At 30.5% G+C, this 19,260-nt stretch overlaps 1 protein-coding gene and 1 long non-coding RNA gene across 4 annotated transcripts in view; one reads left to right on the top strand and one right to left on the bottom strand.

Annotated features, from left to right (window-relative positions):
• Positions 1-803: 803 nt before the first annotated feature.
• Positions 804-2,274, bottom strand: LOC138178839 (uncharacterized). The gene is made up of 2 exons (XR_011172821.1): positions 1,960-2,274; positions 804-1,155 (listed from the first exon to the last, which is right to left on the bottom strand). It is a non-coding gene; the product is annotated as an uncharacterized LOC138178839 (long non-coding RNA).
• The window catches only part of Moe (moesin), a 34,201-nt gene continuing 16,458 nt past the window's right edge, over positions 1,518-19,260 (top strand). Inside the window, exons 1-2 of one of the 3 annotated variants that reach the window (XM_069111116.1) lie at positions 1,518-1,581; positions 2,920-3,099. In XM_069111116.1, the coding sequence (XP_068967217.1) occupies positions 1,570-1,581; positions 2,920-3,099 (192 nt within the window). In that variant the 5' untranslated portion in view covers positions 1,518-1,569. Of the gene's footprint in view, positions 1,582-2,485; positions 2,658-2,919; positions 3,100-19,260 lie in introns of those variants that run through there. The other 2 variants (XM_069111117.1, XM_069111118.1) reach the window with 2 other exon arrangements.

The raw sequence follows: 19,260 nt of genomic DNA, 5'->3' as shown, positions 1-19,260 counted from the left end.
ATTAATCGTTATATATGTAGAATAAAATGTTGAGATAATTTAATGTTACAGCTATCTAGACACGAATGATACTATAAATGTAATGTGAAATGCCCGGTCTCTCGTGAACTGTTTAGCAATCGTCTCTTAAAGCAAAACGAGACGACAGAGACAGGATGACAGGATTACAAGCTTACATTTCTGTTAATCCTACGCATTTCTAGTCAATCTCAGCAATCAGCTTACAATATTTCACGCTATATACTATATACTATATACCTACTGTGTATGCATAATGAAGGTCTTTCGTCTTTTTCCATAATTATCTTTTTCTTTTATCGAATATTTCGGTAATTAAAATATTCGAAATAGTTTAACGAGTGTACATTATAATAACATATATATATATATATATATTATTCGATTTTACGTAAATTATAGCAAAACGTGTACTATTATATAATAAAGGTATATAATCGATATGTAAATTACCGTTGAAATAACATGTATGTATTTGGCGTCAATGAATGACCTTGGAAGAGATTTCGAAACATGAATCCCTTTTCATCATAACATTCCTTCAATTATATGGAAATTTCTAACGTGTAACACCTTCTGTATGTATTTACGTTATTTGAAAAATTTGTTTTTATCTTCTAGTACATTTCAGGTTTAAAACATGTATATATTTGAGCGTTTTTTCGTGAAATCGTACCATAAATTGAAATAAAAATTTGAAATTTATGCAGTAAAAAACATGCTTTAGCCATTCACGTAAACATAGAGATTTTGCGACGAGTATTTTGGACTTCGGACGCAGTATGTAGTCGGAAATGGAGACTTTATTAATAGATACTTTCTATCTCCATGCTACGTGAAAAGTTGGACGGATACGTCTCGCTGAGCTTTTTTACCGCCATTGACAAAAAGTTAGAAGATACCAACAGTTCAATGGACGTAGTGGTCCTAGATAAAAGGGGAATGCTAGACACAGTGCGCAGGCACTCCTTACTCCTTATTGCGGATGGATGTCGGTCACGCGGATTTACATTATAACCTGTCTCTTCTTCCAATATGGAGACTTGTATGCAGTTCTCGACTATGAACACGCTATGTACATGTACTTCTGTTTTTTTTTTAACAATGATCTTGCAGTAATTTCAAGTTGATCCGTCACTACACAATAATATTAATTAGCAATGATGTTGCTTCTTTCTATTATCATTAATTATTGTTAGTTAATATTATAGCATTATTAAATATTTCTTAAATACCTTTCCGCATTTTTTATAGGATTGGTGAATATATTACAACGTATTATTGAAAAAGTACTAACTCATTGAAAGTAATATTTAAAAAATGTTAATAATATTCGCAAATTCTTGTTAAACATAATAATGTTATACAATATAATATTTGGAGGAAGTTTTATTTCCATTTTTTCATTTTCTGTGTATTATAGTATTCAATGTATACAGATATTACAGAATTTATTAATAATATAATGTTTTATTAATTATAATTCATTTTTGTTACAGATTGATATTTTCATTGTTTGACACGAGAAGACGACCAAAGGAAGCTACCAAAATGCCGAAAACGGTAGGTATATTTTATAAAAAAAGGATATTCTTTAAAATTAGCTTTACTTTAAAATTTATATTGGTAAAGATGTGTAGTATAATCTTGTACAGTCTCTAGCAATAAAAAGACATTATTAAACGTTAATGATAATGAACACATTTTTCTTACATACAATATAGTAGTATTCTAGGTGAAACAGTATTATTATAATAATTAACAAGTTCAGTAGTAACAAGCTTTAAGTTATATGATAGATTAATAAAATTATCCCTGTTGATATTATTGATAATTTTAATAAGTTTTAATAAGTTTCTAATCTTCATTCCTTAACATATTTCGTATTAGTCTTGGATAATTTTAGAGAATAAAAAAAAGAAACAAAAGTTTCATACGTACCTTTCAAATTGTGATGACGGTATGCTTCAATTATGGTATTTTTTAACAAAGAAATCATCGTTTAACGAGTTACGGCGATAAAACTATTTTATAAGAACAAATGATTAGGGCACAATATAAATAACTATTACACAAAAGATGCTTCGATTATTTTAGAACGTTTCATTTTGAAGAAGACCGATCATGTCGGTAAACGTAAACCGTTCTCGAAAAATTACTTCCTTCTGTACACCCGGTATTTTAACTAAACGCTGATTGGCTCTGGCTATGCGCATCGGGTTCCTCACGTGATCACATTCGTTCTTCTTTCTTGCTCTTACGAGCTCTGGCTATGTTTCGGAAAGAGAAGAACAACAATGCATAGCTTATAAAGGGAAGGAGTGGGGGGAAAGACGCTGCCGGCTGCACTTGCCCCATAGCATAGTAGCCCATTGTATGACTTGAGACTTAAGATTTTGAGACCGGCATAAGTCGACATTTCGACAGACAGACGGTTAAATCTTGTGGTATCGAGTGTTCATTCGTCTCGACCAATACATCTACAAATTTCCAGTGTTGTATTGTTGAGATTATTCACGTTCGGTGCCACAATACTCGGTCACTTATCAATTTTGATCGTTTTAACGGATCTCAGTTGAATTCGCGTTTACGTTCTCGTATCATCGCAGTTCACAGCCATGGTTGCCGGTGCTAAAATGGTAAGCGTTCATCTGTAAGCTATTTTGTCCCTTTCAAATTCTTTCTTTAGTAATATTTTCAAAAGCAGAAAGATATAGGTTAGAATTGTAATATTTCATGTGTTCATAAATTATTTCTTCTTTTTTGAGAGAAGGATCTGAGATTATATACACATGTATGAAAAGGGTTAGAAGTGGCGTCCTTCCCTCTACTGGGTGACATCTCAATTTACTTCAATGAATTTCCTATTTTTGATTCTTGTTTCTTATTTTATATGTAAAGATGAATGTCAGGGTGACGACAATGGACGCCGAACTGGAGTTCGCGATCCAGCAGACGACTACCGGGAAGCAACTCTTTGACCAAGTTGTGAAAACGATCGGGTTGCGTGAGGTGTGGTTTTTCGGACTCCAGTATACCGACAATAAGGGCGATCTGACGTGGATAAAATTGTATAAAAAGGTAGGATGACTGGTTGTTTATTGCGCTATATGATTCCTTTAACCGTACATGATGGCTCTTTTTCGTATATGAAATTGAGCTACATGTATCTGCAAATATTTAAAAGCTTCTGTAGTTGCTTCGGTGTGAAATACGCTCTGTATTTAATCAATAGTCAATATTAAACTATTTATTAAGTACTTACATATTTATTACTTTCTATAGATAAAATATATTAGTGGTATATGGATAATATACTATTACCTATCATAATTTAGAAATAGTGAACAATTGCTTTCACGAGATAAATTTTTGTAAGACACGTGAAGCAAAATATGTAATATATAATTTATCACTGATCATTCAATATAACGGCTTTATAAAATTATTTAACAATTTTTAGGAGTTAAAAGTGAAAAAGTACTTATACTATTATGTAAATGTTAAAATTAAATTATTTATTCTGGAATGAATGACTGATGTCGATTGAATTCAGACATTTACATGTGTCATTTTGACAAAAAAAGTAACTTAGGGAGAGATGTGACGGCGAATGCTGATGTCATCGACTTTCGTAGATTCGTTACGTTCAACGATCAACCACACGTTCAATTTTACGCTCGATTCTTATCTCACAGTTACAGGTTACAGCATCCATTCGTATCTTATATTCAACCGGCATTTTATTCTTCCTAAAAAGTAATTTGTATTTATCATAGCACAATTAATATATTATTCATTTGCCTAAAATTTACATCTTCGGAATAACTTTTCTAATGCATTTATAATCTTACATCTATACATGAACAATTGTTTGCAAAAAGGCAAAAATATAGTAATAATTTTAACAAAATTACTTTTTGCAATTAAATTTATATTACGCCTATTCGTTAAGTTAATATAAATAGAAATAATTTTTTCCAATCCTAATCCTTGCTGTTTGTACGAAATTATAAATCATTAATTTTTTACCATTTACGTCTTAATTATTATTATAGATAATTTTAAAAATGCATGGAAGATAACCATGAAAAATGATTATTTTGATCATTTCCTTTAAAGATATCGTACTTAACACGATATTCTTGATTCGGATTCTTTTAGGTATGAGATGGAAACGATCTTTTTTAATCTGGCATGTTTGATGATTTACGTTTTAACTATTAGCTTTGAAAATATAACAGGCAGACACGACAAATATGGGAGAAATCAAATAATCATGAGAAACAATTCCGATTATTCCTTTCAAAAATATACTTGCCATGATATTCTCGATTGGGTTTTTTTTAAACGGAGTTCAGTCCGGAATCACGGACTTCCGACGCGTGATTTCAAGTACAGTTACGAGTTACGACCAAGTGGATGTTCCATTTGCTTTCACCAAGCGGTTGGTGTAGACGCGCCTTCACCTTGACACAGTCGCGTTTGCGTATATGTACCTTTATTGTCTCCTTGTCGTCTTTTCTTCCACGGGTTTCAACATTTCTGCGAACCGACTAAACGTGACCAATTTTAGGCGACTGCGGCTCATCTGGTCGTCGTTTCTTTTTTGCCCTTCCCATGTTCTCATTCTTAGAATAAGATGCACGAACATATTTTCCAATGGGGAAAATGAGAAACTCGTGGAAATCAAAACGACTTGTGATCGTCAGGTGAAATTCGATTTAACTACATATAGAAGACTTAACTAACTTAACGGATAATGATCTTGTAGGAAGCAATCGGGATTGGACAATCCATTTGAAACATGTTTCACTTATATGGAATTATCATTTATCATTTGTTCTATCGAAATATTCTAAAATCTTTTATTTGAAAGATATTCTCTAATTTTAGACTTAATTAAGTATGATTAATTATATGTAATTACATAAGTGTTGAGTTTCCGAAGAAAAACGGCATTTTCGTGCTATTGTTATGTGAAGGATAAATTTATGTTAAAGTTCAAATACTAATGGTTACATATCTATGTTTTGATAAAGAAACGTTAATAAATTATTACATTATTTCGTAGTGCAATTAGAAGGAAATTACAATTTTACTCTCTTAATCACAAATTTATAAACTTTATTCAAATTGTAAAGCATGCTACTTCAGCATATAATGTTTTAAAAGTACACGTAATGATGTATTTACATTTTCATTAATACGATTAATTAGAGATTAAAAGTAATTACTAGAACTTAGGCATCTCTAATTAGGATAGAAGTTTCTGTAAAGATATATGTTTAGCTTCTATTTATTTCTGCAGGACAGATGTGAAAATTAGATGACGTAATTATATTATCTGCAGTTGCAGATAATAACAAGTATTGTTATCGTAGTATGTATGTTGGCCTAAACAATAAATAGAGTGGAAGTTGCATTGCTATTTTAGGCCAAATTTCGTAGAAATCATATAATAGATTGTATTATCCTGTTATTTTCATTACGTAGAAAATGAAAGAAGCGATACATTTTTACATTTGAATCAGTGTCAATTAATGAAAAATTGAATCTTGGAGATCCAGATACAAAAATAAGTATTGGTACTCTGTTGTTACACTTCATTTCTGTTGTAATTAAGTTGATTTTCTTGAAAATTATTTGCAGAAAAATTCTAAAATTCATTGTTTGAAAATTTCTTCACTTTATAAAACTGAGGCGAACTAAACTTGTGTCATACCTAAAGGATGATACCTAAAGGCCTTTTTTATCTTTAAAATTATCGGATTATATAATATGTGGAATTTTGCAAACAATTTTGTAAAATTGTAAGGTAGCATCATTAATTGGAATTTTCGTATTAGGAATGTAAATATAAATTATTAATATAGATTTTGCAAAGAATTTTGAAAGCATTTTAAAAAGATATTGTAGAACAAAGTTAAAAAATTTCAACAACTACTGTACGTTTAATAGATATTGCTGTTGAAGTTCAGTTGAACGTAAGAAGATATAATAGCCTTCGATAAAGAGATAATGTTTTGTGAAATCAGCTTTTATTTATAACTAACAAATTACTTACAACTAACAAATTATAAATTTGCCGCTAATATTATTATATCTCATTTCAAATTCGTTGTCTGCATTATTAAATAATTGTAAATTTATTCATATATTTAAAAAATACAGTACGTGCATGTTAATTATATAAGTTTCCAAATAAGAACTTCTATTCTACTGATTTTGATACATTTTTGAGGATATAGTGAATATTTTTTCTGTTAAAAATTTCTTTAAACGTAACTTTCAATATTTGGGTCGATTCATGTTTATCTACAATTCTGAAATACTTTTCTTACTTATAGTCACTTTTTAAAAAAGCAATGAACGAATACTCTCCCTCTTATCTAATCTAATCAATTGAGTACTTCTTAATTTATTACTCGAATTGTATTTCTTAAAAGTGTTAATTTTAACACATGTTTAAATGCAGTTCGTGATTTGAGAGAAAAAAGTTCATTTTATTAATTATTTCAACACCAAGTAAATTAATACATTCTTTAAACAACTTTATGGTATAGTACCTTAATCTACATCGAATATTACTAGTGTACTTAGATAATTAAGTTCATGCAATAAACGATGAAAATGAGAAATCTTGGCATCAATTTTCAGTATCATAAAAGAAAGCTCGTGAGCTATCTTTTAGGTGTGACGCTTTTTTCCAAGCAATGTTTGGAGAAATGTTTTTAAATTAGATATTCATTGTTTTCTAAATTAGGTATTTCAAAAAGAGTATTGTTAAAGACTATATCTCCCGCAAACAATATTATGTTTGAATTTATCCCTCCTAAGACTCAATACTCTATTTTAATTTATAAGAAATGCCAGAAATACTCGATAAATACAGGCATAGAATACTGAAGCAATCCTATCGTTTGTAATTACAAACATAAAATTTCAGCTGAAAACATTTCACTAGAATTATAAATATCTTGTTGGAATTATAATTATCTTATAATTTAATAAAGTACAAAATACATACATAGTTTCTTATTAATTACTTATAATTAAAAATTTAAATGACATTTACGACCAAACTTACAATTTCCTTTTCGCTTTTTTAAACCGATTTTTCAAAGTAAAATTATAGACTTCTTCTTAACCAATTCCAAGCATAACAATTACTTTCCAATCAGCAGAAACCTGCAGTTATCAACGATAACGATTTTCCTTAAACGAAGCAGTTATATTTTTCGATTCACAGATCCGGCGAAACTAACTGTAAAAAGTGAAAGAAGAGCAAATGGTCGAGAACACATTCTCAGCGCTATTCTTATATTGTACGCATTCCATACAATGGAATTTTTCGTTCGATATCGAAATTCTCTAAATCTGATTTTTCTTCATTATCAATAAAATTGATATAATACCTGAGGAAAGTTCTTTAAAATATATCTTTCTTCAATATTTTTGTAGTACAAAGCTTGGAATATAAGTGAAAGATCGAATCTAGATCTACGGCCGGAAACGTTAGTGCATTGCAATAAAATGAATGTAATAAAATATAGAAACGAAGCCGGTCTATCGGCTCTGTGTATTTCTGGCAAGTAGTATACCGGGTACTAAAAGGACCAACAACGAATGTATCGCTGACTTATCTTAACCGCTAGGCGATATCCTAGTATGGAGGCAGCTAGTCGATGTCCGGTTAGATTGGTTGTTTTGGTAAACTTTTTCTTTAACAACCCATGAACGATTGCCCGCAGCCGGAAAATGCAATAACGAGGGTGGTGAAGAAAGAGGTGAAAAAGAAAGTTCGAAAGCTGAGAGGTCGCTCCGACTCGGACACGGACGACGACGAGTTTGAAGATGACCTGGTAAGCCACGGGAAGAGGGACTTGCTTTTCTCACGTTCCGAGATTCTTCGGTGTAGAAATGGGGGGTTCGGATCGAGAGAAACGGTAGGAAAGGCAAATAGATCGTCGCTTCTCAAATTTCTTTGATGACAGACTGTTTATAGCTATAGTGGCTCGCTAGAAAATGTAGAAGACTTTTATACGTAGCTGTATACATATACATACATATATCGCGTGTGTTGTGAAAAGCATTTTGAAATTTCATTAGTGTTGTAATAAGACTGCCATGGTTATATGGATAAAATTTCAAACTAATTGGAAAATGTATGTAGAAGTTACACGGAGAATATCTTTTTTTCTGGGATTTGTATTGATTGAATATGCATATTTTTTCGATTCTATTGCTTAAAGAAAAAGAAAAAAAAGAGGAGAGCTAAAAACAGTATTGAAAGGAAACAGCTTGCGCCGTTAAAGTCTTCTTGCGGTTAAAGCTATATAAAACATAAACCACAAATTTCCACTTCCTTCTTCAACTGCCTCTAGAATTGCTTCATTTTTTAAGGCATTTTTATTGTGAAAGAAGATTTGAAGAAGAAAATTATATTTATTTAAAGTAAAATAATAATAAATGTTGGAAATAATCAGACTGCGAATTTTTATACATTCATGCGAAATGTAAGGATGCAAGAAGGCACAAATTGAATGACACTTAATAAATATATATATATAGATGTTTAATCTTTGTTGGTTCCGCTATGAGGTTACAAGCACTTGATCTCGTTTAACCTGTTTAGCCTCCTGAATATGTAACAAATATTCGCCATTTATACGCATGCTATACAACATATTAATGTATAAAACTATACAATAAACACAATTTATGTACAAATACTAGTTGGTACTTACATACTCAGGTTTTTCCCGGAACATTATATATTATATAATCTTTTCTAGTAACATAGTTGACAGTTTTCTGGATTTCTGTTGGGTTGCTAGGCATTCTATACTCCGTGAAACGATTGTCACTTGAGATGGCGTGTAAGATCACTAACGGGAGATCTATCATAGTGATTGTAGAATCACAATCATGGTCGTGACCTAACTTCATTCACGACCGTGATGAATGAAGTTTTTTTCTATCTCGGATGAATTTGCTCAGGGTGATCGCAATTCTCGATCCTGATCGAATTATTTTTTACAAAATACTTGCGTATAGTTTGCATAGAGATATCTGCATATAACGTTGATTTAAAATTGCCTCAAGTTTTCTTTATATATCGTAAATGTACTTTATTCAGTATTAAAAACGAAAAGTGATTCAATTTTCCTTTCTTCATTTTATATCAGTGTCTTAAAGAATAAAACATTAATTCTTCCTCTCTATTTTAAAATCGTAATATTCGCTTGATATCGTTAATATAAAATATACAAGTTACGTGATTCGTGCGAAGAACAGTTATGTCCTTTATCAATGAGAAGCGACCAGGAAAAATTACAAATTGCTGTAAAAAATCCCCTTGATTGCAGACGAACGTGATCGAGTCGTGATTCACAAGTAACAGTTCACGCCATCTCTAGTCTCTGACTCATATTTTAGATTTCTACTTCCTTTGTCATATGTTAACGTTTCACACGCCTAAACCTTATTCGATAAATGGTGAGAACTGCATAAAAATGCGTTTAGCAGTTCTCGAGATCAGCTGTAATATACAGACGCTTGCAGTGAAATTTTATTTTATATTACGTATACATATAGATACATAATATAATACATACAATACCATACCATACTTATTCATCGAATTTTCGTAGAAGAAATGATTTTTTTTTCAACAAATTTTTCGCGCCGATTTATAGGTCTCAAGACACGGTATAACGTTTATTTCAATCATTTTTAGATATCTTTTGTCATTTACGACTTAGAAGCACTTACAGAGGTGGTCTGGTTTGAATAAAAGGGTTGATTTCTTTGAAGTAAAAAACAGGCACGAACGAGTTATGCCTATATTTCTAGAAACGTCTAACGAACACTTGTGCAAAGTTCGAAATCGACATGTATCGGCTCCCTTGTCAAGTCCAACCAATACAACAGCATATACCATCATATCTTACGAAATCTAGACGCTGTACGATACAATACAATTTTACAGAAACGAAGTATATACATGTAAGTACGTGTGAGCGCACGTAATGCACAATTTACATAATAAAATTTATATAAAAAATACATGCATACATGTACAGGTATACATATACAATAAGGATTATAATTTTTAATAGATACAATGAATCTCTAATTAAGTTCTATGTTTCTTCAATTGTGAAAATATAAATTTGCATAAAAATTTGCAGTCTGAAAATAGTTGGAAACTATCTTAAACAGGAAAAGTGGTAATAGAATAAAACATCTTCCTTAGCTAAACACCTTCTTGTGTGTGTATATATATATATATATTTGATTCGAAATATTACGACATTCTGATATAGGAGAAAGAAATAGATTGGAAGAATTTTATGCATAAATTATCATATATAGGAATTTTACCAATTTTTTAAGTTGACACTTTTCGCTGTTTTCTTCATAGAAACGTCTGAGTAACGTTAAAATTGGTATAGGAATTCATCATGCCTCCTTCGTATTTATCTAAAAGAAAAAATAACAGCCTGTAAAGATACAAGGAATTCGTACGTACAAGTAGTGCAATTCTGTTAAGATATACTGTGTTATTCGAGAAATGAATGGAAGAAACTGTTATGTAAACAAGAAGACTGGTTCTCCTTGCTGTATTAGACAAGCATTGATGATTATCGTCTTTTTGTAAGTTGCTCTTAAAAAAGATGTCCAACAAATTGCGAGAAGGTAATTTCGAAATGGAATAAATTACATTTGTTGGGTTGGTGTATACAAAATGTCTTTTTTAAATGAAACTTTAATAGCAGGTAGTTTCTTCAAGAACATCATGTATTTCAAACAAAATAAATGTAACTAGTTTTATTATCCTAGATTTATCAAACTTATCAATTCTAGAATTTAAAAATTCTCCAAACGAAATTGTTACAGTGTTTTAATAACCTATGTATCAGACAATTAATCAGGTTTTCTTTAACTTTTTCCAAACGATAAATTTAATTTTTCAACAGCTTTCATGACACGTTTCGTCATGCAAGAAAATTAAACGAATATTTTGATTATTTACAATAGCTAATAAGATTTTCATATCTATGTTATAAATCTTTTTAACATCGAATATATCTAGTTTATAGCAAACTTGCCTTTTCTTTAATATGATATTTTATCGACGATAGTATAAAGTTTAATAGGTGAAATAAATAAAAATTAATAAATTATAAAGGTTAATTTAATATGGTTCGTAAAATTGAAAGTGTAAATAATCATCATTTCATATGTACAATGACCATATGTAGACAGTAATGAAACTAGTCGTTGCTAGAAGAATTAAGAAACTTGGAAAAAGTAAAAAAACTTCATGCTATATTTATTTATTAGAATATTTTCATATGCATCAAGCAAGCAACAACCATAGGTATACAGTAATGAAATAATTCGTTGCTAAAAGAAATAACAAATTTTGAAAGAGTCGCAACTTTATTTTATATTTATGTATTGGAAGATTTTACATTTTTGAATGTTTAATGCTGGAAAAAATTATTTATATCATGGGAGACTGAACTGTAGAGTGAGTCTCTCGTTATCGATTCTGAACATTCGTTCATTAACTATGTATTCTAATCCGTAATATTTACTTCTGAATATTTACATTTACGTATGTGTGGACTTTGTATCTTGCGAAACAAGTTTTTCTTAAAGAAATTATTAAAAATAATCGTTTGTAGCGTTCAAGCAACTGGTTATTATATAACGGTAGAAATTATCAATTTTACGGTAAACTTAAAGAATTGGATAGTGAAAGAATTGGAAGAAAATTTCAGTGGTGAACGGTGCAATTTTGGGAGGTTACAAGGTATTCCAGCGATGGTGATACAACCGATAAGGAGATAACTGTTTATGAGAAAATAAATCAAAAGTGCAGACTAATGGTTTTACGTATGAGGATTCGTTTTCAGAAAGAACGACTTACTATTTACGAGCTACAAAAAAAAAAAAAAAAAAGAAAAGAAAGAAAAAAATTAAGTGACGAAGAAAATTGTCAATTTCTATTATTAGAAGCGTGTCTTATATTATAGATACGCACGTGTGATTACTTCATCTTGTTGGAAATAGCCTTTTGTTAATTCAACATCTGTTGGCTGATTTACAAATCCGTTAATTATACATATCTTAATAATTAAGTCCTCACAATCTGTCAGAAATAACAGCTTAATGAGAGAATTAACACCGTTAATGAAACATAGCACATCACGCTATAATCTTCTGTTGATATAAAATCTCATCTTTCAGTAAGTATCATATGGATTTTCTCGGTATATGCAGGATTATATGTATCTATTTATTATTAAATGAAACAATGCGTCATTCGCGATTATTCATGTTGTTCGAGATCTTATGGAAATAATAATTCTTGGACTACGGACACGCGACACAAGAGTACTTTCGTTTTTTTAGTGTCTCCTTGACACGAAACGATTCTGATAGCGACATTCGTAATTGAAGACCTTGGTACAAAAATCGGGCAAGTGTAGATTTTTAATGTTGTGAGAAATTTGAATGAAACTGAATTAAGTACAACTTGTTGAAGCTATTACACTAATATTTTGGACCTAGCAAGGCATTAGTATGACAAATTATATAAGAAATGATACTTCGTACATTTTTAGAAAATGTACCTATCTTTCTCAACATTTAGACTTAGGTTAGGTTTTTGGACCAAAATGCTGAGAATTTGAAGTGAAATATTTTGTTTTGAATCGACGAGAAAAAAGACACGCGATTAACAGGATATGTTTACTAAAGTTTGAAACACTGGCTGACAAATCAACGCTACATTAATGCCATCATTAACGCTATATATTAGAACAAAAGCCGAACAAGTCCTGGACATAGCTGATTCTTCTTCCCAAAGGTCACATTGAGTAAGTCCAAAAATTGTTATGAACGCATTGGACTTGTCCGATTCTTGCGTCGATCGATCAGTATATAAAAATATATAAAACTTCAAGGAGTCAAATTTTTGTAAAAGGTGGACTTGGATTTTTGCACCTTCAATTGCTCTTTTACATCTATCGCAGCTGCAGTAATCTACATATTTACTGAGAAAATTTGCCTTTCTTCGCCTTCATCTTGTTCACTAATTTCTAAATACAAATACTTTAAAAATATGTTTCAACGCTTTTATGATTTCTGGGAAATGTACATATTGTACTAAATATGTACATGCATATCTCGTCATTTCTACTTCTATATAGAGTGTGTCCGGTTTATCTCGGGCCGCTCAAATGTCTCGAAAAACATGAATGATACAAAAAAATGTTTCAGACAAAAATTGCACGATATCCACGGAGATATATTATGTATCTTGTGTGTTTGACCTTATGATGATCTTGAAACCTGCTACGAAGGTAACGTTATAATTTTTAAATAGAGACCTCCATTTTGTATTACATATTTTTGTAGCCGACAGTCAAATGTTTTCAAGAAAATACAAACTTGTGTATTTCCTAACTATTACCTAAAAGTGTCTGTTCGTATTGACTGCTTCGGAAACGTTAGAAAATTGCGCGCTTGTCCATCTACAATGCCATACGAATATGTAGTAGAGTTGGGCATTATTCGAATTGTTTCGAATAAATATTTATCCAAGATAATTAATGGAATAAATTCGTATCAGTGGAATAATTATTTGTTGCTCGTAACAGTTATTTTCTATATTTATTCGGATAATGATTGCACAATTGTTCGCATGATACGAATAATTGTTCTATTTAATTGTGTACAAGTATATACAGGTACCGGTACAATTCTCACTATTAATTTATCAAATAATAATTTACAAGGAACGATACACTTTCTAATCTGTCATTTGAAAAAAGTTAGTTACAAAAACCTATAAAATATTACAATAATGTAGTCTGAAAATATTTCTCACGTTCAGTACCATATCTACCCTTGATGTACCATATAAATATTATATTAAAATATAGTATAATATAATAATAATATATAATTAATATAGCGAAAATAATATAATTATAATAATATATATAAAATAATATAATATAAAATATTAATATTAATATGTATATAATATATAATTCTATCTGAATAAATTATTCGATCAAATTTTTATTTAGGCAAATTTCTGCACGAATAATTTCTTATTCGGATAAGTACTTGTTTGATTGGATATTTATTCATCAGTGGTGAATAACATTTGATTCTTTATTTTTATTCGTTTACTGTTATTCGAGTAAAATTTTGATCAACACTGGCACTTAGTAATATCACGAATAACGTCTTTATACGTCCCCGTAGTGTACATCGGGCAACGCTAATGCCGACAACAGGCCGAATTTTAAAGTTAGTTTATTAAGAAGTTTAAAGTATAGTCAAATCATAAAGTTACAAGTATGAGTTAGTTATAAGGATGGTGACAAGAGTAAGAGTTGATAGTGCTTGGAAAACGTTAGACTGTTAGCTACGAGAATATGCAATAAAAAATGCAGTTATCTATTTAAAAATATGTTTTTCATAAAAGATTTCAAGGTTACTGCTAGGTCAAATACGCAAGAACATAATAGGCCCACCAGAATGTCGTACATTTTTTCGCATCATTCATTTTTTTTTTTAATATTTGAGTGGTTCGAGATAAACCGGATGTGTATATCTTCAGATTTACTTCGAACAACTGACCAACATAATCAAGATAGTGATTGACAGTGTCAATGAAATTTTCAAACATGTAAGTATAACGTACATAGGTAATACTACTCATAAAAGTCAATGTCTACAAGCGTTCGAATACCGGCGCGAGCCGGTGTATTTATTTATTTACGCTCGAGTCAGCCACGGTTCGATCGCCATCTACGATGTAATCATCTTCGCGTAAATATATCATGCAGAAGGCAAGATCGTTATCGGGCGAAGCGCAAGTCCGTCAGGAGAGTTTGAGTTATCTGTGCGTTTCGACACGTTATGTCGATGACGTTGTCCTTAAGAGTTCCGTAAAGCAAAGAGCTGTACTACAAAACGAAGAGATATCGGCGACTGTTCTTTAGCAAAGTAGCTTAGCCAGCTTATCAGCTAGTGTTTTATAGGCGTGATAAAAGTGAAAAAAGGAGAAGGACAGAGTGCACACAGGTTGTGCGTGCATTGTGCTCGAACGAGGTGCGCTGCTGGTTTTGTTAAAACGGCCGAACCGCGAGTATGTTACGTCAATTGCATGAAAATAACGCTGGATGGATGAGTCATTACGTCGACACCATTTAAGGAAACAAGAAAACCGTCCACTCGTTCACTGTATCCCAGAGACTAGTCATCTTTATCATTTCTTGGCCTTGCCAAGCGTGCTACTGCTCTCGGTTATTTGTTGGACAAACAAGAGCTTGTCCACCAACGCACAATCGTTTCGTAAATGCTGTAATTTTCCTCAACTTTGTTAACACTTTTGTATCTATGCACCAAATATCTCGTCTGTCTTTTCGTACATACATGTACAGTACTATGCAGAAATATCAGGTCACCTAGCAAATAAATACATCGTATCTTAGAGCTACAAAACCATCTAAAAATTTCCAATTCTTATATTCAACAAGTTCCACGTTATACACATAATTGATTCATTAAACATTTCGGTGGCACGTGTTAAATATATACGATTAAAATACGTTTTAAACTATTCGTTTTCAAACACAAATATCTTAATAGCTTTTTTTTATAAAAGTAAAAGTAACTTGTAAAGACATTTAAAAAAATATCGATAAGCGTGAGAACTCGAGAATTTTTGAACCAATTATACATACCATATCACAATGTTCGTTCTTCTGAAGAATTAGTTTCGTCTTGAAATTATTTTTTCTATCGGCAAAAATAATTGAGATATTGATAAATTCAAATTTTTCTTGAAAAATCGCAATTGATAACATATATACATAGGTACATGTTTATTTTATCTATTTTAATGCTACATCCCAAATTTTAAAAATTAGCAAAATTGCTTTAGTAGATTCAGTCGTTTAAATGGTCTGAGATTTTCGGAGATTCTAACGGAGATTCAATTACGCTAAATGATCTTACGATAAATTACTAGTTAGACCTAAATTAGTTGGATCTCGAAAAAATTTAATAAAAGACAAATTTGATTCCTGCTTAGTATGCGTTAAGCCTGAAGGTTAGTTGATTCGCGTGATGTCTATGAATTTTTGTTACCATCCATTCAGATTTGCCCATCGTACGGGCAACATACTATGCTTTCTCTCTGATTCTCGTTAACCCTTTGATATAGGAACTATGCGCATGAGACAAGAATACGATGAATCATGAGCGTCGCACGCGGCATTCTTATTCGAATTACTTTGCACGTATTATTTCATGGGATGAGTGATGTTAATGCCTTATTTTATCAACATGCATCATTAGCTATATTCTTAAAATAAAACTGTACTTTTAATCCTTTCTGTGATGTTTATACGTAAACACGTTTTTTTTTGTCTCAATGATAAAATGATTCATTTATGTGAGGATCGCTTTCAGTACATTGTATTCTTAATTATCTTCATTCTATTTCTCTTTTTTAAATTATAGATTTAAGCTGTGTATTAAAAAACAGAAACGAACGAGAAATATTATGATTTTGGTCGTATAACACAATATATTTTTTAATTTTTGAAGAAAAAACAAAAGAGTATTGCAATTTTTCAGGGAAATTGTGTTAAATTCATACATATGTTTTAATAAACAAGTTGTAAATAACTTTTCTATATATATGCCACAATATATAATCGTAGAATATATGTATTTCCACAGTAATATTAAACTATTTTACAGATAATAGTTCATAATAGTACTTATAATTATTTCTAGAGAATGATTAATTGCATCATATTTTGAAAAATTATATAACGGATCTAAAAATAAATTATGTGACCTGTTTGTATTATATCAGGCTTCTTTTTAGCAGTTTAATTAAAATACTTCATCAACACATGATGTGGGACGTTGATAAAGAAAGAAATAATTTAAATTCTTATATTAATAAAAATTGAGAAACTGATTAATCATATAATATAAGAATTTACATAAAGTTAGGTGAACAAAAGAAATAACAATGAATGTACAATTTTAAATTAAATTTTAAAACCGGGCATTTGACCAGGTCTGGTAAGGTTAGTCTTAAGGTCAACTATTCATGAGAGGATATTATCTAATTTGAGAAATTTACATGGAATAATATTTATATCTTTTGAAATAAATTAAAACAATTAGCAAATAAGTCTAAATAAATAAATGTATATGTCAATGTTTTTCAAAAGATTAATATTTAAGCAAAAATTATTTAAGTTACACGCATAAGATCATCTGCACCTTATTCATACGTATATAAAATGTTCTATGTCTTTGTTTAAGCTTTTATATTCACATATGAAAAATAAAGTAGAGAATATAACAAATTATTATCATCAGAAAAATACATATTTAAGTATATTTGTTTTGAAAACGAAATTTCAGTTTCTTTCGCCCGCAAAAGACCGTTTCATTTTTATGAGAATTCGATGAAAATATTTAAATAGTTCTAAAATATGCCTTTAAACAACATTTAGCGTGGTTACGATATTACGTTGTGCGATTATGTAACGGAGGTATTTTAAATAAATTACCACAGTATATACATAATAGATAGAAATGTATTTATAAGTAGAACATTTTTTGTAATAGATAACAAATAAAAGATTAAAGTCAATAATATATGAACACAGATGACATGTTCCATTGTAACACTTGATATTTTCACTTACTCAGTGTTTCGAATCTACGGAATAAAATTTACAAGACTGTTCTAACAGAACACGACATAATCAAAAAACAAAATATTAAGCCATCAATCAAACATTTATCTTGGATTTATGATGGGTATATATCATTTGGGTCAAACGACTGCAATTTATGTGGAAATGTGTCATTCTTGGAGTCGTAGCTTGGGAACTTATCTGTCATGAATCGAATACTCGGGTGAATTTTTAATCGATTGCTATTAATACTCGTTTCATGAGAAGCGTAGTATATGGGACTCATACAGTAATTATTTGATTGCAAATTTTTGTACAGCTGTAGAAAATTTGTAGATGCAAAAATATATGAAATATCCAAAACATAGTATTCTCTAGAATATTTAATAGATGAAGTGATAGTCAAAGTTTCATTTCTCAACTACATCCACGAAAATATGAAGTTACATGTTTGCAGTGATTACGTAACAATTTCTTCCATGCTTTACAATTGCACCTTGTGAAAGAAAAATCCTTTAAACCTGACTTCTTAGATTCGTATCTTGAATAATGTTTATCCTCAAATTCCGTGTAATTTTTTACAATTACGCCTTAAATAATACTTACCAATTAATAATTCTGAATATGTGTTTTGATCATATCGTTGCATTTGCAAATTGTAATCAGTATCATGACAATATGTATGACATTAATTAACATTAAAATTAATATGTATCATATTAATGTGTTGTAATATTTCATTTCATACTTTATTTGTAATTATTTAATCGAAATTACGCAATGACATATGCTTTGAACACTTCCTGCTCATTTTTAATGATAAATCTTCGACTAGATGTTATGATTGAAACTTTTCAAGAGGCTTGAAAAGTTCGAAGAGCTGGCAAATTGCTGACGAAAAATTCCGTGGAAATTAACTTTATCCTTTATCCGGTGCTCCGCTACAGGCCACGAATCAAAAAGGCTACACAGGTGCGCGCGTTCTCTTACTTGCGAACTGTCGATCATTACGTAACACGATGCAGGTTCCATTAGATTGGCAAACATTGTTCCATCCGCAACTGTGCAGCCAACCTCATTCGCGTTTCTTCGATACATCTTTTTTTTTATCTTCTTTGCTGCTACTTATATTATGGGATCGGTCTGCACTGGAAGGACATTTTTGATAGTCCAGAATTTCCACATATCGACTATTCTGTATTATCACTCTATTATTACATACGTATATTCTTGCACAGACTGCGATTAATCTAACTTCTTACCCATTTAATCTATCAGAAATATTTTTTTGCCTACTTTTATAAGCATGCATAGATAATACATATATCCTAGAATATGTGGCATGAGGTTCGAACTAGGTTCTTTCAAAAACGTACATAAAATTTATTTATTATAATTATTACAATTTCCCACGAAAATGTTGCTTCTTTATCACTTTTATTCATTTTACCCAGTGAAAATATCCTTTCTTTGTGTT

Source organism: Bombus flavifrons, chromosome 4 (assembly GCF_040668555.2).
Source record: "Bombus flavifrons isolate JBK064 chromosome 4, iyBomFlav1_principal, whole genome shotgun sequence".
In the NCBI taxonomy this organism is placed as follows: domain Eukaryota; kingdom Metazoa; phylum Arthropoda; class Insecta; order Hymenoptera; family Apidae; genus Bombus; species Bombus flavifrons.
This window is presented reverse-complemented; position numbering and strand designations above follow the sequence as displayed.